Below are 21,599 nucleotides of genomic sequence, written 5' to 3'. Positions count from 1 at the left end.
AAAAAAAAGACAACACAAGATATAGTATTCATATCTCATTTATTTATTGGGCTGCACAATGAAACAATTTGAGCAATGAATGTTGTAAAAGTGTAGAAAAAAAACAAATGCATGGGTTGCTCCCAGGGTAAGTCAAAGCAGGCAATGCAAAACTATATTCATTGTAGTCACATTTCACTTATTTAAGACACACAATGTATTTGTGTGTAAAGGAAGGTTTTTGCCCAAGTACAGTACAACATAATTAAGTTGAGCTTCTATATGTGATGTGAAAGCAGGTTAGGCTGAACCCATCTAGTTACAACTGTGTGGAAACAGTAAAACCCATGGATGCCACAAATGACATGAAGTAACATTAACCAAGGAAAAGTATCATGAATCCAAAATGTTTTTATACCAGTTACTGTCGTATGTAGTCAAAGATGATCAGAATTAAGTAAAAATAGAGATGAAAACCAATAAAAGTGCTTGCTGTTTCAAAGGGACTTTAATCCGCATGGTGATCAAAACCTTGAAACAAAACACTGCTTCCTGTGATAGAGTAGGAAATTCATCTCTTGCTCTCTATTTTTTAAGCAAGGAAAAGTATTCAGCACAATACAGTATTTTTCTCCATATTTCTTTGAGAACAGCCTTGGCTTGACTAAAACTGAAACTCTAAAACAAATGCGGTGAAGTTATTTTGTTACTACTAGCATCAGTAGTTAGTAAAAAATCAGATACTGGGAAAAAGACAAGAATAATCATTTAAGAAGATTTCCTTTCCCTCACCTGTGCAAGGGGAGTAAGCTAAGGCCTGTGATGGGATCGGTGACACATCTCTCCACCAGCTGGAGATAGGTTAGGTTCTCTTTGGTGTTGGGATCAAAGAAGCCCTTAGTGTCATCATCAGCATCAGACAAAATCTGGTTCATTTCCTCATCAAAGTAACCTCTTTCATATGCCACTTGTACAGGCACTCTGTGACTGTAGACTGGATCAATTATTCCTCCAGTTGCGATTTGCGCTTCAAGGAGACGAATTCCATGATCTTTCACAATGAGATCTTTTTTCAAAGCTTGGAACAAAGAAATTGTGTTTCCAGTGTAGGGATCTTTGTATCCTGTTACGGCCCTTTCTGCTGAAAGCAGTTTGTTTTTCCACTCACTGCCAACCACTCCTTGAGCCACAGCTTCCTCTACTGAAAGTTTCTTGTTGTTCACTGGATCAATGACAAAGCCAGTGGCAGCTTGGGCCTCCAGCAGAACCAGAGAAGTACCAGGAGTCAGCAGGCCTTTACCTTTGGCTTTGTAGATACTCAGGGTCTCCATGGTAGACTGTACGTACACCCCTGCAATGCTGTTGGTTCCCTCAAGGTACTTGCTTACTGAATCCATTTCACTCACTTCCGTCACTGTGATTTTTCCAGAGCTAAGATCTTTGTAGAGTTCCTCAGTGATGATTTTTGATTCTAGCAGCTCAGTAGCACTGACTTCCTTCCTGATTCCATGGAAGTCTGGAACTTCACATGTCTCTGTGACTGTAGTAGTGGTGATGGTAGTTTTTGTTGTGTTGCTGTCTGATTTTGTTTGTTGCTGAATGATTGTCAGGATAATCTCTAAAAGACGATCAATTGTGATTGACCCAGACTTGTACTGTTGCACAAGCTCTCTCCTCTTCTCCTCAGTGATGTATTTGGAGTAGAGCAGATCCCACAGAGACACTGTTGTTCCTTGGTATTTCCCCCCTGCTTTGTTTGTTGTAGTAGATTTCAGAATGAGTTTTGTAGCCTCATCAACAAAGAAATAAAACTCGCCTTTCTTCACAATGACCAGTAAGCTAAAGCCAGTGATGGGATCGGTCACACATCTCTCCACCAGCTGGAGATAGGTTAGGTTCTCTTTGGTGTTGGGATCAAAGAAGCCCTTGGTGTCATCATCAGGATCAGACAAGATCTGGTTCATTTCCTCATCAAAGTAACCTCTTTCATATGCCACTTGTACAGGCACTCTGTGACTGTAGACTGGATCAATTATTCCTCCAGTTGCAATTTGTGCTTCAAGGAGACGAATTCCATGATCTTTCACAATGAGATCTTTTTTCAAAGCTTGGAACAAAGAAATTGTGTTTCCAGTGTAGGGATCTTTGTATCCTGTTACGGCCCTTTCTGCTGAAAGCAGTTTGTTTTTCCACTCACTGCCAACCACTCCTTGAGCCACAGCTTCCTCTACTGAAAGTTTCTTGTTGGTCACTGGATCAATGACAAAGCCAGTGGCAGCTTGGGCCTCCAGCAGAACCAGAGAAGTACCAGGAGTTAGCAGGCCTTTACTTTTGGCTTCGTAGATACTCAGGGTCTCCATGGTAGACTGCACGTACACCCCTGCAATGCTGTTGGTCCCCTCAAGGTACTTGCTTACTGAATCCATTTCACTCACTTCCGTCACTGTGATTTTTCCAGAGCTAAGATCTTTGTAGAGTTCCTCAGTGATGATTTTTGATTCTAGCAGCTCAGTAGCACTGACTTCCTTCCTGATTCCATGGAAGTCTGGAACTTCACATGTCTCTGTGACTGTAGTAGTGGTGATGGTAGTTTTTGTTGTGTTGCTGTCTGATTTTGTTTGTTGCTGAATGATTGTCAGGATAATCTCTAAAAGACGATCAATTATGATTGACCCAGACTTGTACTGTTGCACAAGCTCTCTCCTCTTCTCCTCAGTGATGTATTTAGAGTAGAGCAGATCCCACAGAGACACTGTTGTTCCTTGGTATTTCCCCCCTGCTTTGTTTGTTGTAGTAGATTTCAGAATGAGTTTTGTAGCCTCATCAACAAAGAAATAAAACTCGCCTTTCTTCACAATGACCAGTAAGCTAAAGCCAGTGATGGGATCGGTCACACATCTCTCCACCAGCTGGAGATAGGTTAGGTTCTCTTTGGTGTTGGGATCAAAGAAGCCCTTGGTGTCATCATCAGGATCAGACAAGATCTGGTTCATTTCCTCATCAAAGTAACCTCTTTCATATGCCACTTGTACAGGCACTCTGTGACTGTAGACTGGATCAATTATTCCTCCAGTTGCAATTTGTGCTTCAAGGAGACGAATTCCATGATCTTTCACAATGAGATCTTTTTTCAAAGCTTGGAACAAAGAAATTGTGTTTCCAGTGTAGGGATCTTTGTATCCTGTTACGGCCCTTTCTGCTGAAAGCAGTTTGTTTTTCCACTCACTGCCAACCACTCCTTGAGCCACAGCTTCCTCTACTGAAAGTTTCTTGTTGGTCACTGGATCAATGACAAAGCCAGTGGCAGCTTGGGCCTCCAGCAGAACCAGAGAAGTACCAGGAGTTAGCAGGCCCTTACTTTTGGCTTCGTAGATACTCAGGGTCTCCATGGTAGACTGCACGTACACCCCTGCAATGCTGTTGGTCCCCTCAAGGTACTTGCTTACTGAATCCATTTCACTCACTTCCGTCACTGTGATTTTTCCAGAGCTAAGATCTTTGTAGAGTTCCTCAGTGATGATTTTTGATTCTAGCAGCTCAGTAGCACTGACTTCCTTCCTGATTCCATGGAAGTCTGGAACTTCACATGTCTCTGTGACTATAGTAGTGGTGATGGTAGTTTTTGTTGTGTTGCTGTCTGATTTTGTTTGTTGCTGAATGATTGTCAGGATAATCTCTAAAAGACGATCAATTGTGATTGACCCAGACTTGTACTGTTGCACAAGCTCTCTCCTCTTCTCCTCAGTGATGTATTTGGAGTAGAGCAGATCCCACAGAGACACTGTTGTTCCTTGGTATTTCCCCCCTGCTTTGTTTGTTGTAGTAGATTTCAGAATGAGTTTTGTAGCCTCATCAACAAAGAAATAAAACTCGCCTTTCTTCACAATGACCAGTAAGCTAAAGCCAGTGATGGGATCGGTCACACATCTCTCCACCAGCTGGAGATAGGTTAGGTTCTCTGTAGTGTTGGGATCAAAGAAGCCCTTGGTGTCATCATCAGGATCAGACAAGATCTGGTTCATTTCCTCATCAAAGTAACCTCTTTCATATGCCACTTGTACAGGCACTCTGTGACTGTAGACTGGATCAATTATTCCTCCAGTTGCAATTTGTGCTTCAAGGAGACGAATTCCATGATCTTTCACAATGAGATCTTTTTTCAAAGCTTGGAACAAAGAAATTGTGTTTCCAGTGTAGGGATCTTTGTATCCTGTTACGGCCCTTTCTGCTGAAAGCAGTTTGTTTTTCCACTCACTGCCAACCACTCCTTGAGCCACAGCTTCCTCTACTGAAAGTTTCTTGTTGTTCACTGGATCAATGACAAAGCCAGTGGCAGCTTGGGCCTCCAGCAGAACCAGAGAAGTACCAGGAGTCAGCAAGCCTTTACTTTTGGCTTCGAAGATACTCAGGGTCTCCATGGTAGACTGCACGTACACCCCTGCAATGCTGTTGGTCCCCTCAAGGTACTTGCTTACTGAATCCATTTCACTCACTTCCGTCACTGTGACTTTTCCAGAGCTAAGATCTTTGTAGAGTTCCTCAGTGATAATTTTTGATTCTAGCAGCTCAGTAGCACTGACTTCCTTCCTGATTCCATGGAAGTCTGGAACTTCACATGTCTCTGTGACTGTAGTAGTGGTGATGGTAGTTTTTGTTGTGTTGCTGTCTGATTTTGTTTGTTGCTGAATGATTGTCAGGATAATCTTTAAAAGACGATCAATTGTGATTGACCCAGACTTGTACTGTTGCACAAGCTCTCTCCTCTTCTCCTCAGTGATGTATTTAGAGTAGAGCAGATCCCACAGAGACACTGTTGTTCCTTGGTATTTCCCCCCTGCTTTGTTTGTTGTAGTAGATTTCAGAATGAGTTTTGTAGCCTCATCAACAAAGAAATAAAACTCGCCTTTCTTCACAATGACCAGTAAGCTAAAGCCTGTGATGGGATCTGTGACACATCTCTCCACCAGCTGGAGATAGGTTAGGTTCTCTTTAGTGTTTGGATCAAAGAAGCCCTTAGTGTCATCATCCGGATCAGACAAGATCTGGTTCATTTCCTCATCAAAGTAACCTCTTTCATATGCCACTTGTACAGGCACTCTGTGACTGTAGACTGGATCAATTATTCCTCCAGTTGCAATTTGTGCTTCAAGGAGACGAATTCCATGATCTTTCACAATGAGATCTTTTTTCAAAGCTTGGAACAAAGAAATTGTGTTTCCAGTGTAGGGATCTTTGTATCCTGTTACGGCCCTTTCTGCTGAAAGCAGTTTGTTTTTCCACTCACTGCCAACCACTCCTTGAGCCACAGCTTCCTCTACTGAAAGTTTCTTGTTGGTCACTGGATCAATGACAAAGCCAGTGGCAGCTTGGGCCTCCAGCAGAACCAGAGAAGTACCAGGAGTTAGCAGGCCCTTACTTTTGGCTTCGTAGATACTCAGGGTCTCCATTGTAGACTGCACATACACCCCTGCAATGCTGTTGGTCCCCTCAAGGTACTTGCTTACTGAATCCATTTCACTCACTTCCGTCACTGTGATTTTTCCAGAGCTAAGATCTTTGTAGAGTTCCTCAGTGATGATTTTTGATTCTAGCAGCTCAGTAGCACTGACTTCCTTCCTGATTCCATGGAAGTCTGGAACTTCACATGTCTCTGTGACTGTAGTAGTGGTGATGGTAGTTTTTGTTGTGTTGCTGTCTGATTTTGTTTGTTGCTGAATGATTGTCAGGATAATCTCTAAAAGACGATCAATTGTGATTGACCCAGACTTGTACTGTTGCACAAGCTCTCTCCTCTTCTCCTCAGTGATGTATTTGGAGTAGAGCAGATCCCACAGAGACACTGTTGTTCCTTGGTATTTCCCCCCTGCTTTGTTTGTTGTAGTAGATTTCAGAATGAGTTTTGTAGCCTCATCAACAAAGAAATAAAACTCGCCTTTCTTCACAATGACCAGTAAGCTAAAGCCAGTGATGGGATCGGTCACACATCTCTCCACCAGCTGGAGATAGGTTAGGTTCTCTGTAGTGTTGGGATCAAAGAAGCCCTTGGTGTCATCATCAGGATCAGACAAGATCTGGTTCATTTCCTCATCAAAGTAACCTCTTTCATATGCCACTTGTACAGGCACTCTGTGACTGTAGACTGGATCAATTATTCCTCCAGTTGCAATTTGCGCTTCAAGGAGACGTATTCCATGATCTTTCACAATGAGATCTTTTTTCAAAGCTTGGAACAAAGAAATTGTGTTTCCAGTGTAGGGATCTTTGTATCCTGTTACGGCCCTTTCTGCTGAAAGCAGTTTGTTTTTCCACTCACTGCCAACCACTCCTTGAGCCACAGCTTCCTCTACTGAAAGTTTCTTGTTGTTCACTGGATCAATGACAAAGCCAGTGGCAGCTTGGGCCTCCAGCAGAACCAGAGAAGTACCAGGAGTCAGCAAGCCTTTACTTTTGGCTTCGAAGATACTCAGGGTCTCCATGGTAGACTGCACGTACACCCCTGCAATGCTGTTGGTCCCCTCAAGGTACTTGCTTACTGAATCCATTTCACTCACTTCCGTCACTGTGACTTTTCCAGAGCTAAGATCTTTGTAGAGTTCCTCAGTGATAATTTTTGATTCTAGCAGCTCAGTAGCACTGACTTCCTTCCTGATTCCATGGAAGTCTGGAACTTCACATGTCTCTGTGACTGTAGTAGTGGTGATGGTAGTTTTTGTTGTGTTGCTGTCTGATTTTGTTTGTTGCTGAATGATTGTCAGGATAATCTTTAAAAGACGATCAATTGTGATTGACCCAGACTTGTACTGTTGCACAAGCTCTCTCCTCTTCTCCTCAGTGATGTATTTAGAGTAGAGCAGATCCCACAGAGACACTGTTGTTCCTTGGTATTTCCCCCCTGCTTTGTTTGTTGTAGTAGATTTCAGAATGAGTTTTGTAGCCTCATCAACAAAGAAATAAAACTCGCCTTTCTTCACAATGACCAGTAAGCTAAAGCCTGTGATGGGATCTGTGACACATCTCTCCACCAGCTGGAGATAGGTTAGGTTCTCTTTAGTGTTTGGATCAAAGAAGCCCTTAGTGTCATCATCCGGATCAGACAAGATCTGGTTCATTTCCTCATCAAAGTAACCTCTTTCATATGCCACTTGTACAGGCACTCTGTGACTGTAGACTGGATCAATTATTCCTCCAGTTGCAATTTGTGCTTCAAGGAGACGAATTCCATGATCTTTCACAATGAGATCTTTTTTCAAAGCTTGGAACAAAGAAATTGTGTTTCCAGTGTAGGGATCTTTGTATCCTGTTACGGCCCTTTCTGCTGAAAGCAGTTTGTTTTTCCACTCACTGCCAACCACTCCTTGAGCCACAGCTTCCTCTACTGAAAGTTTCTTGTTGGTCACTGGATCAATGACAAAGCCAGTGGCAGCTTGGGCCTCCAGCAGAACCAGAGAAGTACCAGGAGTTAGCAGGCCCTTACTTTTGGCTTCGTAGATACTCAGGGTCTCCATGGTAGACTGCACATACACCCCTGCAATGCTGTTGGTCCCCTCAAGGTACTTGCTTACTGAATCCATTTCACTCACTTCCGTCACTGTGATTTTTCCAGAGCTAAGATCTTTGTAGAGTTCCTCAGTGATGATTTTTGATTCTAGCAGCTCAGTAGCACTGACTTCCTTCCTGATTCCATGGAAGTCTGGAACTTCACATGTCTCTGTGACTGTAGTAGTGGTGATGGTAGTTTTTGTTGTGTTGCTGTCTGATTTTGTTTGTTGCTGAATGATTGTCAGGATAATCTCTAAAAGACGATCAATTGTGATTGACCCAGACTTGTACTGTTGCACAAGCTCTCTCCTCTTCTCCTCAGTGATGTATTTGGAGTAGAGCAGATCCCACAGAGACACTGTTGTTCCTTGGTATTTCCCCCCTGCTTTGTTTGTTGTAGTAGATTTCAGAATGAGTTTTGTAGCCTCATCAACAAAGAAATAAAACTCGCCTTTCTTCACAATGACCAGTAAGCTAAAGCCAGTGATGGGATCGGTCACACATCTCTCCACCAGCTGGAGATAGGTTAGGTTCTCTTTAGTGTTGGGATCAAAGAAGCCCTTGGTGTCATCATCAGGATCAGACAAGATCTGGTTCATTTCCTCATCAAAGTAACCTCTTTCATATGCCACTTGTACAGGCACTCTGTGACTGTAGACTGGATCAATTATTCCTCCAGTTGCAATTTGTGCTTCAAGGAGACGAATTCCATGATCTTTCACAATGAGATCTTTTTTCAAAGCTTGGAACAAAGAAATTGTGTTTCCAGTGTAGGGATCTTTGTATCCTGTTACGGCCCTTTCTGCTGAAAGCAGTTTGTTTTTCCACTCACTGCCAACCACTCCTTGAGCCACAGCTTCCTCTACTGAAAGTTTCTTGTTGGTCACTGGATCAGTGACAAAGCCAGTGGCAGCTTGGGCCTCCAGCAGAACCAGAGAAGTACCAGGAGTTAGCAGGCCCTTACTTTTGGCTTCGTAGATACTCAGGGTCTCCATGGTAGACTGCACATACACCCCTGCAATGCTGTTGGTCCCCTCAAGGTACTTGCTTACTGAATCCATTTCACTCACTTCCGTCACTGTGATTTTTCCAGAGCTAAGATCTTTGTAGAGTTCCTCAGTGATGATTTTTGATTCTAGCAGCTCAGTAGCACTGACTTCCTTCCTGATTCCATGGAAGTCTGGAACTTCACATGTCTCTGTGACTGTAGTAGTTGTGATGGTAGTTTTTGTTGAGTTGCTGTCTGATTTTGTTTGTTGCTGAATGATTGTCAGGATAATCTCTAAAAGACGATCAATTGTGATTGATCCAGACTTGTACTGTTGCACAAGCTCTCTCCTCTTCTCCTCAGTGATGTATTTAGAGTAGAGCAGATCCCACAGAGACACTGTTGTTCCTTGGTATTTCCCCCCTGCTTTGTTTGTTGTAGTAGATTTCAGAATGAGTTTTGTAGCCTCATCAACAAAGAAATAAAACTCGCCTTTCTTCACAATGACCAGTAAGCTAAAGCCAGTGATGGGATCGGTCACACATCTCTCCACCAGCTGGAGATAGGTTAGGTTCTCTTTAGTGTTTGGATCAAAGAAGCCCTTAGTGTCATCATCAGGATCAGACAAGATCTGGTTCATTTCCTCATCAAAGTAACCTCTTTCATATGCCACTTGTACAGGCACTCTGTGACTGTAGACTGGATCAATTATTCCTCCAGTTGCAATTTGCGCTTCAAGGAGACGAATTCCATGATTTTTCACAATTAGATCTTTTTTCAAAGCTTGGAACAAAGAAATTGTGTTTCCAGTGTAGGGATCTTTGTATCCTGTTACGGCCCTTTCTGCTGAAAGCAGTTTGTTTTTCCACTCACTGCCAACCATTCCTTGAGCCACAGCTTCCTCTACTGAAAGTTTCTTGTTGTTCACTGGATCAATGACAAAGCCAGTGGCAGCTTGGGCCTCCAGCAGAACCAGAGAAGTACCAGGAGTCAGCAGGCCTTTACTTTTGGCTTCGTAGATACTCAGGGTCTCCATGGTAGACTGCACGTACACCCCTGCAATGCTGTTGGTCCCCTCAAGGTACTTGCTTACTGAAACCATTTCGCTCACTTCCGTGACTGTGACTTTTCCAGAGTTAAGATCTTTGTAGAGTTCCTCAGTGATGATTTTTGATTCTAGCAGCTCAGTAGCACTGACTTCCTTCCTGATTCCATGGAAGGTTTGGACTTCACATGTCTCTGTGACTGTAGTTGTGGTGATAGTAGTTTTTGTTGTGTTGCTGTCTGATTTTGTTTGTTGCTGAATGATTGTCAGGATAATCTCTAAAAGATGACCAATTGTGATTGACCCAGACTTGTACTGTTGCACAAGCTCTCTCCTCTTCTCCTCAGTGATGTATTTGGAGTAGAGCAGATCCCACAGAGACACTGTTGTTCCTTGGTATTTCCCTCCTGCTTTGGTTGTTGTTGTAGATTTCAGAATGAGTTTTGTAGCCTCATCAACAAAGAAATAAAACTCGCCTTTCTTTACAATGGACAGTAAGTTAAGGCCTGTTTTTGGGTCTGTGACACATCTCTCCACCAGCTGGAGATAGGTTAGGTTCTCTTTGGTGTTGGGATCAAAGAAGCCCTTGGTGTCATCATCAGGATCAGACAAGATCTGGTTCATTTCCTCATCAAAGTAACCTCTTTGATATGCCACCTGTACTGGCACTCGATGACTGTAGACTGGATCAATTATTCCTCCTGTTGCAATTTGCGCTTCAAGGAGACGAATTCCATGATCTTTCACAATGAGATCTTTTTTCAAAGCTTGGAACAAAGAAATTGTGTTTCCAGTGTAGGGATCTTTGTATCCTGTTACGGCCCTTTCTGCTGAAAGCAGTTTGTTTTTCCACTCACTGCCAACCACTCCTTGAGCCACAGCTTCCTCTACTGAAAGTTTCTTGTTGGTCACTGGATCAATGACAAAGCCAGTCGCTGCTTGTGCTTCCAACAGCACAAGAGAAGTGCCAGGGGCAATCAGGCCTTTGGTTCTGGCTTCATAGATGCTCATAACTTTCTCTGTAGATTCAACTCTGACTCCTGCTATACAGTTTGTAGCTCCAAGGTATTTTTGAATTGATTCCATTTTCTTAATTTTCTCGTCAGTGATTTCCCCCTTTATAATCTGCGTAAAGAGCTCCTTTGAGATTATTTTTGATTCATACAACTCACTGGCTGAAACCTGCTTCCTTAGTCCTTTGAACTTTTTTTCTTTGGTTGATACCTCTGTAATGATAACTGTGAGTATTTCAATGATCTCCTCCATTTTCATGGCTCCTGTCTTGTATTGCTGTAGGAGCTGCTTCCTCTTTTGCTCTGATATGTATTCAGAGAGCAGTACTTCCCACAATGTCACTACCTTATTTTTAAATTTTCCTGCATGCATGGCAACAGTTTTGTTTTTGAATGCAAGCTCTATTTGTTCATCTGTGTGAAATACATGGCACTCCTCTTCATACAAGGGTAGAAGAAGTAGCCCAGTTTCAGGATCTTTCTCACATTGTTTTATCAGCTGGTGGTAAGAGCTCTTGTCTTTGGTATTTGGGTCAAAGAATCCCTTTGCATCATCAGTGGGGTTCAACAGAATTTTGCTCATTTTTTCATCAAGATATCCCTTTTTAATAGCTATGTGGACAGGTAGTCTGTGGCTTTGTTTTGGGTCAATGATTCCTCCAGTTGCTAATTGTGCCTCAAGAAGACGGCTGCCATCACTTTTCTGAATAAGCTGTTCATTCATGGCTTCAAATAGTGAAATTTTTGCATCTGTATATGGATCTTGATAGCCGGTGACAGCTCGTTCAGCAGAGAGAAGGTTCTCGTGTACATCTGGTCCAATTACTTTCTCTCCCACTGCCTCATCAACAGTATAGAATTTGTTTTTGAGAGGATCAATCACCCATCCTGTTGCAGCCTGCGCTTCAAGCAGTAGAAGTGCAATGCCTGGTGTTAACAGATTTTCCCTTTTTGCCTCATATATGCTCATTACTGTTTTGGAGGGATGACGCTTAATTCCAGCAATGCTTCCGGTTCCCCTCAGGTATCCTCTCACAGATTCACATTGGGTTGCTGCCTCAAAAGTGAGTGTTCCTTCTTTAACTTGTTTGAATGTATCTGCATTGAGGATATCAGAATCCATTAGTGTAGTTGCAGAGACAGGCTTTCTCAGACCCATTATCATTTTGAGAGTTTTACTCTTCTCCAGTTGCTCAATGGTGGAAATCACGAGTGTGATTATGGTGTGTGTGGTAATCTTCTTTGCTCTGTATTTTTCAATTAAATCAAGCCGCTGTTCCTCGGTGAAGTACCCAGAGTGAATCAGGTCCCATAGAGAAACTGATTTTCCTGAGTAGCGTCCTACTGATATGCTCAGACCTGTCTTTTCGAACTCTTTTTTTATTTCTGTGTCAGTATACATTTCTGCCTTTGTTCCAGGTTTGTCATCCAGTGGCAGGAGAAACAGTCCTGTTTCCTTATCTCTTACACACCTGCCCAACATCTCCATGTATGTCAGATTGTCTTTTGTTTTTGGGTCAAAAAAACCCTTTGTGTCGTCAGATGGGTCTGTCAGGATTTGATTGAGTTCTGCATCAAAATATCCTTTCTTGTATGCAACCTCAAGGGGTAGATGTAGACACATCAAGGGATCAATGATACCACCTGTAGCGATCTGGGCTTCAAGTAAACGGATGCCATGCTGCTTGACAATTAGATCCTTTTTCAAGGCTTGAAAAAGTGAGATCTTTTGACCATTGTACGGATCTGTGTAACCAGTGACTGCCCTCTCTGCAGTCAACAGCTTTTCATACATCTGTGGACCAATTATCTTTTCTCTGAGAGCTTGTTCCACTGTAAACTTTTTGTTTTTCAGAGGGTCGACAATGAACCCTGTGGCTGCTTGTGCTTCAAGGAGGCAAAGGGCAGTGCCAGGTGTAACAATACCAATTTTTTGTGCCTCATAGATGCTTAGCTTCTGATTGGAGGGTTGCAGAATCACACCAGCTACACAACTTTTTCCTTGTAGGTAGTCTCTCACGCTATCCATTTTCAGTACATCAGTGCTTGACAGCTTTCCATCGATCAAACTGTTGTAGGTTGTTTCATTCACAATTCCAACCTCCCGAAGATCCACAACAGAGACCTTGCCTCTGAGACTTTCAAAGTTCAACCCTGCTTGCTGTTTTATCTCCTTATTTTCAATGATCTCTAAAATGGTGACGATGAGTTGCTCTATTGTGATTTTTCTTGATTTGAAGAGCTTAAAAAACTCCTGTCGTTTGTCCTCTGACAGATACTCTGAATTGATAAGATCCCACAGTGTTGTGTGCTTGCCCTCGAACCTTCCATACTTAACTGTAACTGTTGTTTTGAATGTTTCACAAAGATTATCATCAATGTGAATTTTATTACTTTTGCTTTTGAGTGGCAAGAGACACAGACCTGTACTGGGATCTGTGACACATCTGGCCATGAGCTGCAAGTATGTCAGGTTCTCATGAGTGTTGGGGTCAAAAAAACCTTTGGTATCATCACTTGGATCCCTCAGGATCTGATCCATTTGCTCATTGAAGTACCCCCTCTTGTAGGCCACATGGATAGGAATCCGATGGCTGTTCACTGGGTCAATGATCCCACCGGTGGCAATTTGTGCTTCCAGGAGCCGAATTCCATGATCTTGTAGGATGAGGTCTTTCTGCATTGCTTGGAACAAGGAGATTATTTTACCGTCATATGGATCTTTGTACCCAGTGACTGCTTTCTCTGCTGAGCGCAGTTTTTGACAGATATCAGGCCCCACAATTTTTGCTTTGACAGCATCATCCACTGAAAACTTCCTGTTTCCAACAGGGTCAATAATGAACCCTGTTGCTGCCTGTGCCTCAAGCAGAATGAGAGCAGTTCCTGGCATCAGCTTTCCTTTCTGTCTAGCCTGGTAGATGGTCATGATTTGAGAATCAGGAAGCAGGATACCTGCAATACTGTCTTTCCCCTGCAAGTACACATTTACATTTTCATCTTCCATCACCTCTTTCACTGACTTTTTTCCCTTTGTCAGATCCTCCAAGACGTCTTTAGTTATGATGTCTGCCTCCTCAAGCTGACTGGCCGTGACAGTTCCTCTGATGCCTTCAAAGACAACTTTAGTTGTTTTTACAGACTTCTCTATGACTTCCATAACTGTTGTAATTGTCATTTTGATAGTGAGCTTCCCCTCTCTATACTTCTGAATGATGTCTCGCCTCTGCTGTTCATCAAAGTATTCTGACATCAGCAGTTCCCACAGAGATACTGTCATTCCCATGTACTTTCCACATGTCACTTTCACCTTCTCATTTTTTAGGGCCATTTTACTTTGGTAGTCAATGAAGTTGAAATTCAAGCTGCCAGACTTGCCATTGAGTGGGAGGAGGCACAGTCCAGTGACTGGATCAGTGACACACCGTTCCATCAGCTGAAGATAGGTAAGATTATCTTCGGTGTTTGGATCAAAAAACCCTTTTGTGTCATCCCCTGGATCCTCTAGTATGGCATTCATTTCCTCATTAAAGTAACCTCTCTTGAAGGCCACTTCAGTTGGAAGTCTGTGACTGTTGACTGGGTCTACTATTCCACCTGTAGCAATTTGCGCCTCAAGCAGTCGGATCCCATGATCCTTAACGATGAGGTCTTTTGACAGTGCTTGAAACAGGGATATAGTCTCACCTGTGTATGGGTCTTTGTATCCAGTTACTGCTTTCTCAGCTGAACGCAGCCTTGCATGATATTCTGGGCCAACAAGTTTGATTTTGACGGCCTCGTCCACAGTGTAGGTTTTATTTTTGACAGGATCAATCATGAATCCAGTTGCAGCTTGTGCCTCCAGTAGAATAAGTGCTGTTCCAGGCATGAGTATGCGTTGTTTCATGGCTTCATAAATGCTCATTCTCTGATTGGTTGAGAGTAGCGCAATTCCTGCAATACTGGCTTTGCCCACCAGGTATTCTTTAACTTGTTCCATCAGCAACACATCCTGTGTTGTGGTCTTTCCCTTCTGTAGGTCATCAAATGTTCCTTTGTCAATGATCTTTGATTCAAAGAGCTGAATGGAGGAAATGCCTCTTCGCAGACCTTTGAAGGTGATGCAAACAGGAAGGAGCAGCAGGTCTGTGCCGGGCTCCACAGTACATTTCTCTAGGAGGTTCTGGTAGTTGAGATTTTCTTGTGAAATTGGATGGTAGAACACTTTGAGCTCTGACATCTGGTCGTTGAGCAAACCTTTCTCATAGTAGCCCTTTTGAATCGCTGATTCAATTGAAATATTTGACTTCTGAGTGGGATCAAACAGGCCTTGTGTGGCTATCTGTGCTTCCAGAAGCCTCAATCCATAATCTCTTGGAACTAAATCTTTCTGCATTGCCTGGAATACAGATATTGTTTGCTTGGTGTAGGGGTCTACATAGCCACTGATGGCTTTCTCTGCCGTGAGGAGTTTCTCTTTCATCTCTGGTCCAACTACTCCCTCTTTAACAGCGTCTGCAACAGGAAGTACTCTGTTGTTTTTTGGGTCTATGATGCCCCCTGTGGCAGCTTGTGCTTCAAGCAGGGCTAATGCTGTTCCTGCCTTAAGCATACGTTTTTTCATGGCTTGATATATGGTTATCTTCTCCTTTGTGTTCTCCAGAAATATGCCAGCCACAGGTCTGTGGACTTCTGTGTGGCCATTTTGCTTTATTTGTAGACCGTCCATCTTGGCCTAAAGAACATTATAATACAAAAACATTTGCTTAAATTGGATTTGAATATTGCATGCACTGTCTGTAAATTACATTACTAATCTTTTCTTTCACAAGTTCATAATGTTAGTATCTGGGTACTGTGTCAAAGATAAATGTAGTCAGTTGCAAGTTTAACAGGTTCCATTAGCTAAAATTAATGCAGTCTAATTCAACATCCCTGCAATAATTTCTACCTCCACTAAGATTATAATGTTTATTTTGTTTTTAGAAAGGTGTGGTTTTGGACTTGTCTGCTGAACTGTGTTGTATTATACCAAGATGTGTTTCTAATCTGTATTGTTGAAGGTAAATTTATATGGCAAGCATTTCTCTCTGTAATGTCCTCTCTTAATGTAAAACAATACAACACTACCACAGCACAATTTTATTGCAGGGCTGGTATATTAAATATGTGTATAAAATGGCGGTATACTCATACAGAAATGTAATATATGATATACATGCCCCTATAACAAGAGTGATGTTGCCATATGTGTCACCTAAAAGAGGATCAATTATTATCACATACATCCTCTGGATATGTGAAGATGTAAGTTTATAACATATATGAAATACTCTTTATCATAACAACATTGTTTTAAAATGTTCTATGTTTATGTGATTTTCTTATTCATTTCCTATTAATTATAATTCATATATGGAAATTCAATATAGAGGTATGTACATTTATTATTTGTGTATGGGCACTACTAAGGGTGGGATTCATAATTGAATGACCCATAGTTAAGCCCATAGTTTCAAAATTAATTGTTCCCTTTCCATCATTCAGTCTGAATTCCTCAATTATATATTACATTAGTAGCCTAGCAAAATAAAAATGAAACTGAATTTGAATGGCACTGATAAGTTTTACAACATGGTCTATCTTCCAACTACATAACAAACCTTGATTTTCCAAGATCTGTAGGCAGCCTCAGGTCCTTGGATGCTTCAGGTTTTTCCAAAATCCAGGATAAAGACCAAAGGTACCCAGGCCTTTATGGTCAGGGGCCAGAGCTTTGAAACTCTGTCCTGAAAAAGCAAAGTAAGTTTCATATTTGTCAAATCTCTTCCACACAAACATGTATTTGCTCAGCATTGTTCTTGCTTTCTTATATGTTATATGTTCTATTGTTCTTTTCCAAACATCCTAACAGTAACATTTTGTGGAGATGTGTATAAAATGATAAACAGAACATCTTGAACATTTCCATTGGATGGAAAGGTGTAGCCATGAAAAACAGACTGTCCTGTAAAAAATGAGCCCATAGTTTGTCTGTGCAGCAGGTTATTATGACCCATGGTTATGTTTTGTTGTTAGGCGACATCTAGCAACAAAATGACTGCTGTTGAATATATATTATATAAGTATATTATTGTTGAATATGCATGATACTGTCAGACAGTGTAGAATAAATGAAAAATTAAAGTAAAATACTTTAAGTATTTCAAATTATTAATTTGTTGGATATAGGATTTCAAGATCCCAAATGTGACGACTTGCTCAGAGCAGGCCTCTGCCTGCAGGAACCTGATGGGTGGAGTTTGGTCGTCAGGACGATTCATCTCACCTGGTTAAGCTGCACTACATAAGCTGGTGACAACCAGCCAGTTACCATTGTAACTCACTCTGTGAAGCTAACCTGCTCACTGGCAGGTTTTCTTCAACAAACCCTGAGTTTCTGTCAGTCTCCGCCCTCCTGCTGTGATTTAAGAAGCTTCTGACGCAGCACATCATTTCCTCATTCATACTGTCTGTGTCAAACTGCGGATCGGAGACATTCATTTAAAGAAGTTTACATTGGGAGAAGATTAAAATCTCCATTTGTCATTCGTTTGTTAGGCTACCCAAGACCTGTGTTTTCGAACATGACCTCTTTTATGATCAGTCAGTCAGTGTGAGGACAGAGATCTCAAATATTACACATGGAGGCTTCATCCTCAGATCAAATTCAAATTTGCCTGTCTGTCTTTATAACACTGAGACTCTGTGGACATTAAGACACCTGTCAGACTGTCAATCAGCTCCTATGCACTGAAACATTTACTGAACATTCATCACTAAAAAAAATAAAAGAAATCTGAAGCTTGAGACACACGACTCTGGTCTATGAAGGATTATTTCTCATGTTCTAATTGGTTGCACTGATGAACAGTCGTATCACAGCTGTCATATCACGCTGTAGATGATGATACTTCTGAGTGAGGATGACAGTAATGCAGCTGAAAATACTTTAACATTTAAAAACTGGGCTAAATGTAGTTTAACAGTGAGGTTTTGAATACCGGCTGCTGAAGCTGTTTTCACAGCATTTCAGTCAATGTATATAAATTTACTACATGTTCAAATAAAGTCATTGAAGGTGCTGAGCAAGATTTTTAAAGCTTTAACCTCGACACTTTTTCAACTGAGAATCACCAAAATCATCAAGCTGTTCCTGGGTCAGAATCTGAGGTTACAATCATGGATCTAGAAACTTCTGTCAGATCAGTTTCATTTATATTTTCATCTTCTGCTGCAGCACAACTTGGTCCGCATCAGGTTATATCTGAATAAATATATCTAAACATAATCTAACAAACAGAAGGTTCCATCCGTTTTGGGAATAAAAGTCTGATACATAACATGGTCTAGTGGACGACGCTGAATAAGATGTATGAGTTTGAACTAAATGACCCTTTTTCTCCAGCTCAGACTCTTTCATTACTGCTGCTTTTTTTTTTTTTTTCTTCCTAGAAATAAACGTGCTTTAATGTCACACATAATCATCTGTCTGGTTCCACTGGATTAAAATGGAGGCTCTGCTCTTTAACCGTTACCATAGTGAATCGGAGATCCATTGATCGCGTTTCATATTCCTCATGCACACGGTTAACTCAGAGTCAACATACTCAGTTGATTGAACTGACTCAGATCAGCTGTTCTGGAAACGGAAACTGAGTTTCCTGTCTCAGGGTTCATAAACTCAGAGTTCAGGGTCAGTTTGTTAAAGCTGCTTTCTGGAATAGAGCCCAGAATCCCAATGTGCATCAACAAAACCAAAAAACATAAGTCTTCCCCCAAACCTAGGTTAACAGGTAAGCTCAACACTAGTCATCAGGCAGCTACTGATGAATAATGACCTCATTCACTGAAAACCAGCGGGTCCAGGAAGTCCCTGCTATGCATAAGAAAGCCGCAGTTGTTATCCCGGGCAGATAGGTCTACCCACTTCCACCTCAAGAGATCAAGTTGCAATAATCTGACTACAGGACTGCACCAAAACATAACGGAAGAAAACACCAGTAACAGAACAGACACCTTAAACCAAAATGCAAAATGGAGTAACACATTCCAAATTTCAACCAAAACAGAGACAAAAAAATTCTATAATATTACTGCAATCATGTGTGACACATCCCGGATGAATTTTGACAAGTGGGCAGACATACCGAAGCACCAAATGCCTACACACTAACTGACAAACCTCCATCGCCACAGGTGGTAGCCCAACACAAACTGAACCAGGCCAAATTACCACAAGACTGATTGATCCTGGACGAGTCCACAATTTGTCACAACCCGGCTCAAGTTCAGACAAATAAGGGAAGACCACACACGAGTTATAGCTAAAAATAAGTTTATTTAATACAACTGAAAAGGAAATCAATCTAAAGGCAAACAAAACATAACGAACCCAAACAGGGTGAAAACAAGGGGAGAGAGACTGACTGCCACCAGGTTATATAGTGCAGCCGGACCAGGTGAGCAGAATCCTCCTGACAACCAAACTCCACCTATCAGGCTCCCGCAGGGAGAGACCTGCTCACAGAGGGGCGTCACACAGAGTATACAACCTTAAAGCTATGTACTTATCTATAGTGTATCCTTTTTTCCATAGTAGCGTGATGGCTCAGTTCCTCATTAGCAGTAAATACATCAGTGAAGTTTAATCTGAATTGAGCCCTAATATCCTTAGATAGAGACATATCACAATATTTAAAAAGATATTCAGAAAATGTTTGAAAACTTCCAGCACTGTCACATGATCACATACAAAAAAACAGGAGGAGGAAACTAGTAGCTCTTTCCATCCCCTTCTGATGATAGGGTTAGCGCCTATTTTTATGTGATACATGATGTCATCTCCTCCTGTAGGAGTGAATATAATCAGTCTCGGAAAAAAGGGTGTAAGAGAGGAACTGAACCACAAAGTTCACAAACCGGCTCACTGTTTTAATTCTTCCACTGAGAGCATCACAGACATGGTTCTATTCCGTATATTATTATTGCCACATGTTACTTAGTGTCAAAAAAATAGTAATTAGCTTCAGTGCATGGGATGGAAATCATCAGCTGTTATTGAAGCATTCTTCACAATAGCTTGTGAGGACCATGCAGGTAAAAATAGTCCTGTCATTTATAATCCCAGTGGACTAAAAGGTGTGTACTGTTTTCAGTGCATGCAAGGTGGCCATGGCCACGAGAAGCAACAAGTAACACAAATGTCTGCTCATATGAAATGGACTGAAACATTTCCAACAGCAGTCATGCGGTGCTGCATTACCTCTGCCTGCAACTGCCCAAACTGTAAATGTTTGACTCTTTTTTAAAGATCTCGAACGTTCACTTTACATTTATGACACAGTGCCAGTTTGCTTATCTTACCCTACAGGCAAAAACATTAGCTGCATAAAACTTTATAAAGCTCCCAACATTCTGTAGCTTCATTGTTCACTGTTCACAGTCTGCTTTTAGTCCTTTGGCAAATTTACTTTCCTGCCCTGAAGGAGATAGTGAAGTGTTATTTAGGTACAATAGTAGCCGTTTTTATACAACCATTTAATTTTAAATTAATATTTGATGTTAAATATTGGATTTATATAGGTAGGCTAGTGAGTGGTAGTGGTTCTACTGCAGTCCAATACAACAGTCCTGCTATATCATCTTCTATCTGAACACAAGGATAACTCAATGTCAACAAAAACTCAACGTTATAGGAATCATAAATGTATGTGTCACCTTATGGCAGAACAGCTGGTTTGGTTTGCATTAGACTGTTCAGGTGTACCTATAATAAAGTAACCACCTACTGTAAGTTACACCTCATTTTCTCTTTGGTATAAGCTATTGATGAAATGAAATAAAATTAGCGAATTCTCACATCAGCTGAAACTCGGTACATTTTGTCCTTTTTTGCTTGAAAAATGACTTTGGCAACTAATTACTTAACAAAAAAAATAGCTGCTAATTAACTTTCTTATCACTCAATTAATCATTGGAGTTCCAATTCTAATGATGTCACTGTTCATTTCATGAGTCACGAAGGTTGATATTGATTGATTCACACAGCAAATCCATACATGGATGATGAAATAAATGTGGATTAGAAAAGTGAAATTGATTGATTGACATTGATTTACATTGGCAGATAAAAGTGAATTCTTTTATCAAGGAATGCCTTGTGATTGTGACATGTTGTAATGTTGATTATGAAGTTGCACCCACTTGTGTGAAAGTGTTATAGTCCTGTGTACCTGCAGCTGCTGGCAGCCCAGTCAACCTTTTGATTTAGTGCCTGGAAGAAAATAATTTAAGACCCTAAAACAGCACAGAGCAAATTACCTCTGTGCTGTCAAGCAATGCAGAGAATCCTAATCTTTCTCATTGTGGTGAATTCTTGACACAGTCTCAGTGATAATAAAACAGGAATGAATGAGGTTACGTAACTGTTTCTGTAGCTGTAATGCAGGATTACGTGTGAGGGTAATGTTCAGACTTGAAAACCTTGACATTGACACACAGGCCTACTTTTTGTAAAACATTGTAACAACTGTGTTCAAAGGTAATCAGAGATGTAATCCCGTTTTATCAGGAGGGTGTGGGCCGACGCTGCAGAACACACACTTATTCCCTCACTTTTTGGCTTTGACAAGACTTTTCTGTCCAAAACAAAAGAAGCTTCAAATTAAATGTGGTTTCACTTTTTAACCACAGAAAGTTCAAGCTTTTCATTTCATTTTCTTTAGAAGTCAAAAACAAATAAAGTAAGATATAGACTCTTCCATCACCAAACTTAAAAAAAAAAAACAGCTGTTCTTACCCACGTCCCCTGGAATCCACAAAGTACCAGCTCTGCACGGTTCAACAGTCTGACTCAGCAGCTATGAGAGAGACATTGGGAGTTTGAAGGGCTCCCAACATCAGAGGTAGTCCTCCCTGCTCACTGGTCATATATAGAGCAAGTCCAGCTATTAAGTCCCTCCTCCTGCTCCTCAGGAACTGCCTCCTCTCCTCAAGCTGTGACAGAGTAAAA

General features: G+C 41.4%; 1 protein-coding gene and 1 long non-coding RNA gene across 2 annotated transcripts in view; both read right to left on the bottom strand.

The window, feature by feature from the left end:
* Positions 1-21,599, bottom strand: part of LOC130184052 (uncharacterized) — a 38,763-nt gene that overhangs the window by 5,265 nt on the left and 11,899 nt on the right. The gene's annotated exons all lie outside the window — the stretch shown is intronic.
* eppk1 (epiplakin 1) lies at positions 23-21,474 on the bottom strand. The gene is made up of 3 exons (XM_056399802.1): positions 21,387-21,474; positions 16,210-16,335; positions 23-15,281 (listed from the first exon to the last, which is right to left on the bottom strand). Exon 3 carries the CDS (start codon positions 15,273-15,275, stop codon positions 768-770), a length of 14,508 nt encoding a protein of 4,835 aa, XP_056255777.1. The 5' UTR covers positions 15,276-15,281; positions 16,210-16,335; positions 21,387-21,474; the 3' UTR covers positions 23-767.

Source organism: Seriola aureovittata, chromosome 16 (assembly GCF_021018895.1).
Source record: "Seriola aureovittata isolate HTS-2021-v1 ecotype China chromosome 16, ASM2101889v1, whole genome shotgun sequence".
Taxonomy (NCBI): Eukaryota; Metazoa; Chordata; class Actinopteri; order Carangiformes; family Carangidae; genus Seriola; species Seriola aureovittata.
This window is presented reverse-complemented; position numbering and strand designations above follow the sequence as displayed.

Coding starts and splice junctions, on each gene's coding strand:
- eppk1 (XM_056399802.1), bottom strand. CDS start 15,275: ATGGACGGTCTACAAATAAAGCAAAATGGCCACACAGAAGTCCACAGA.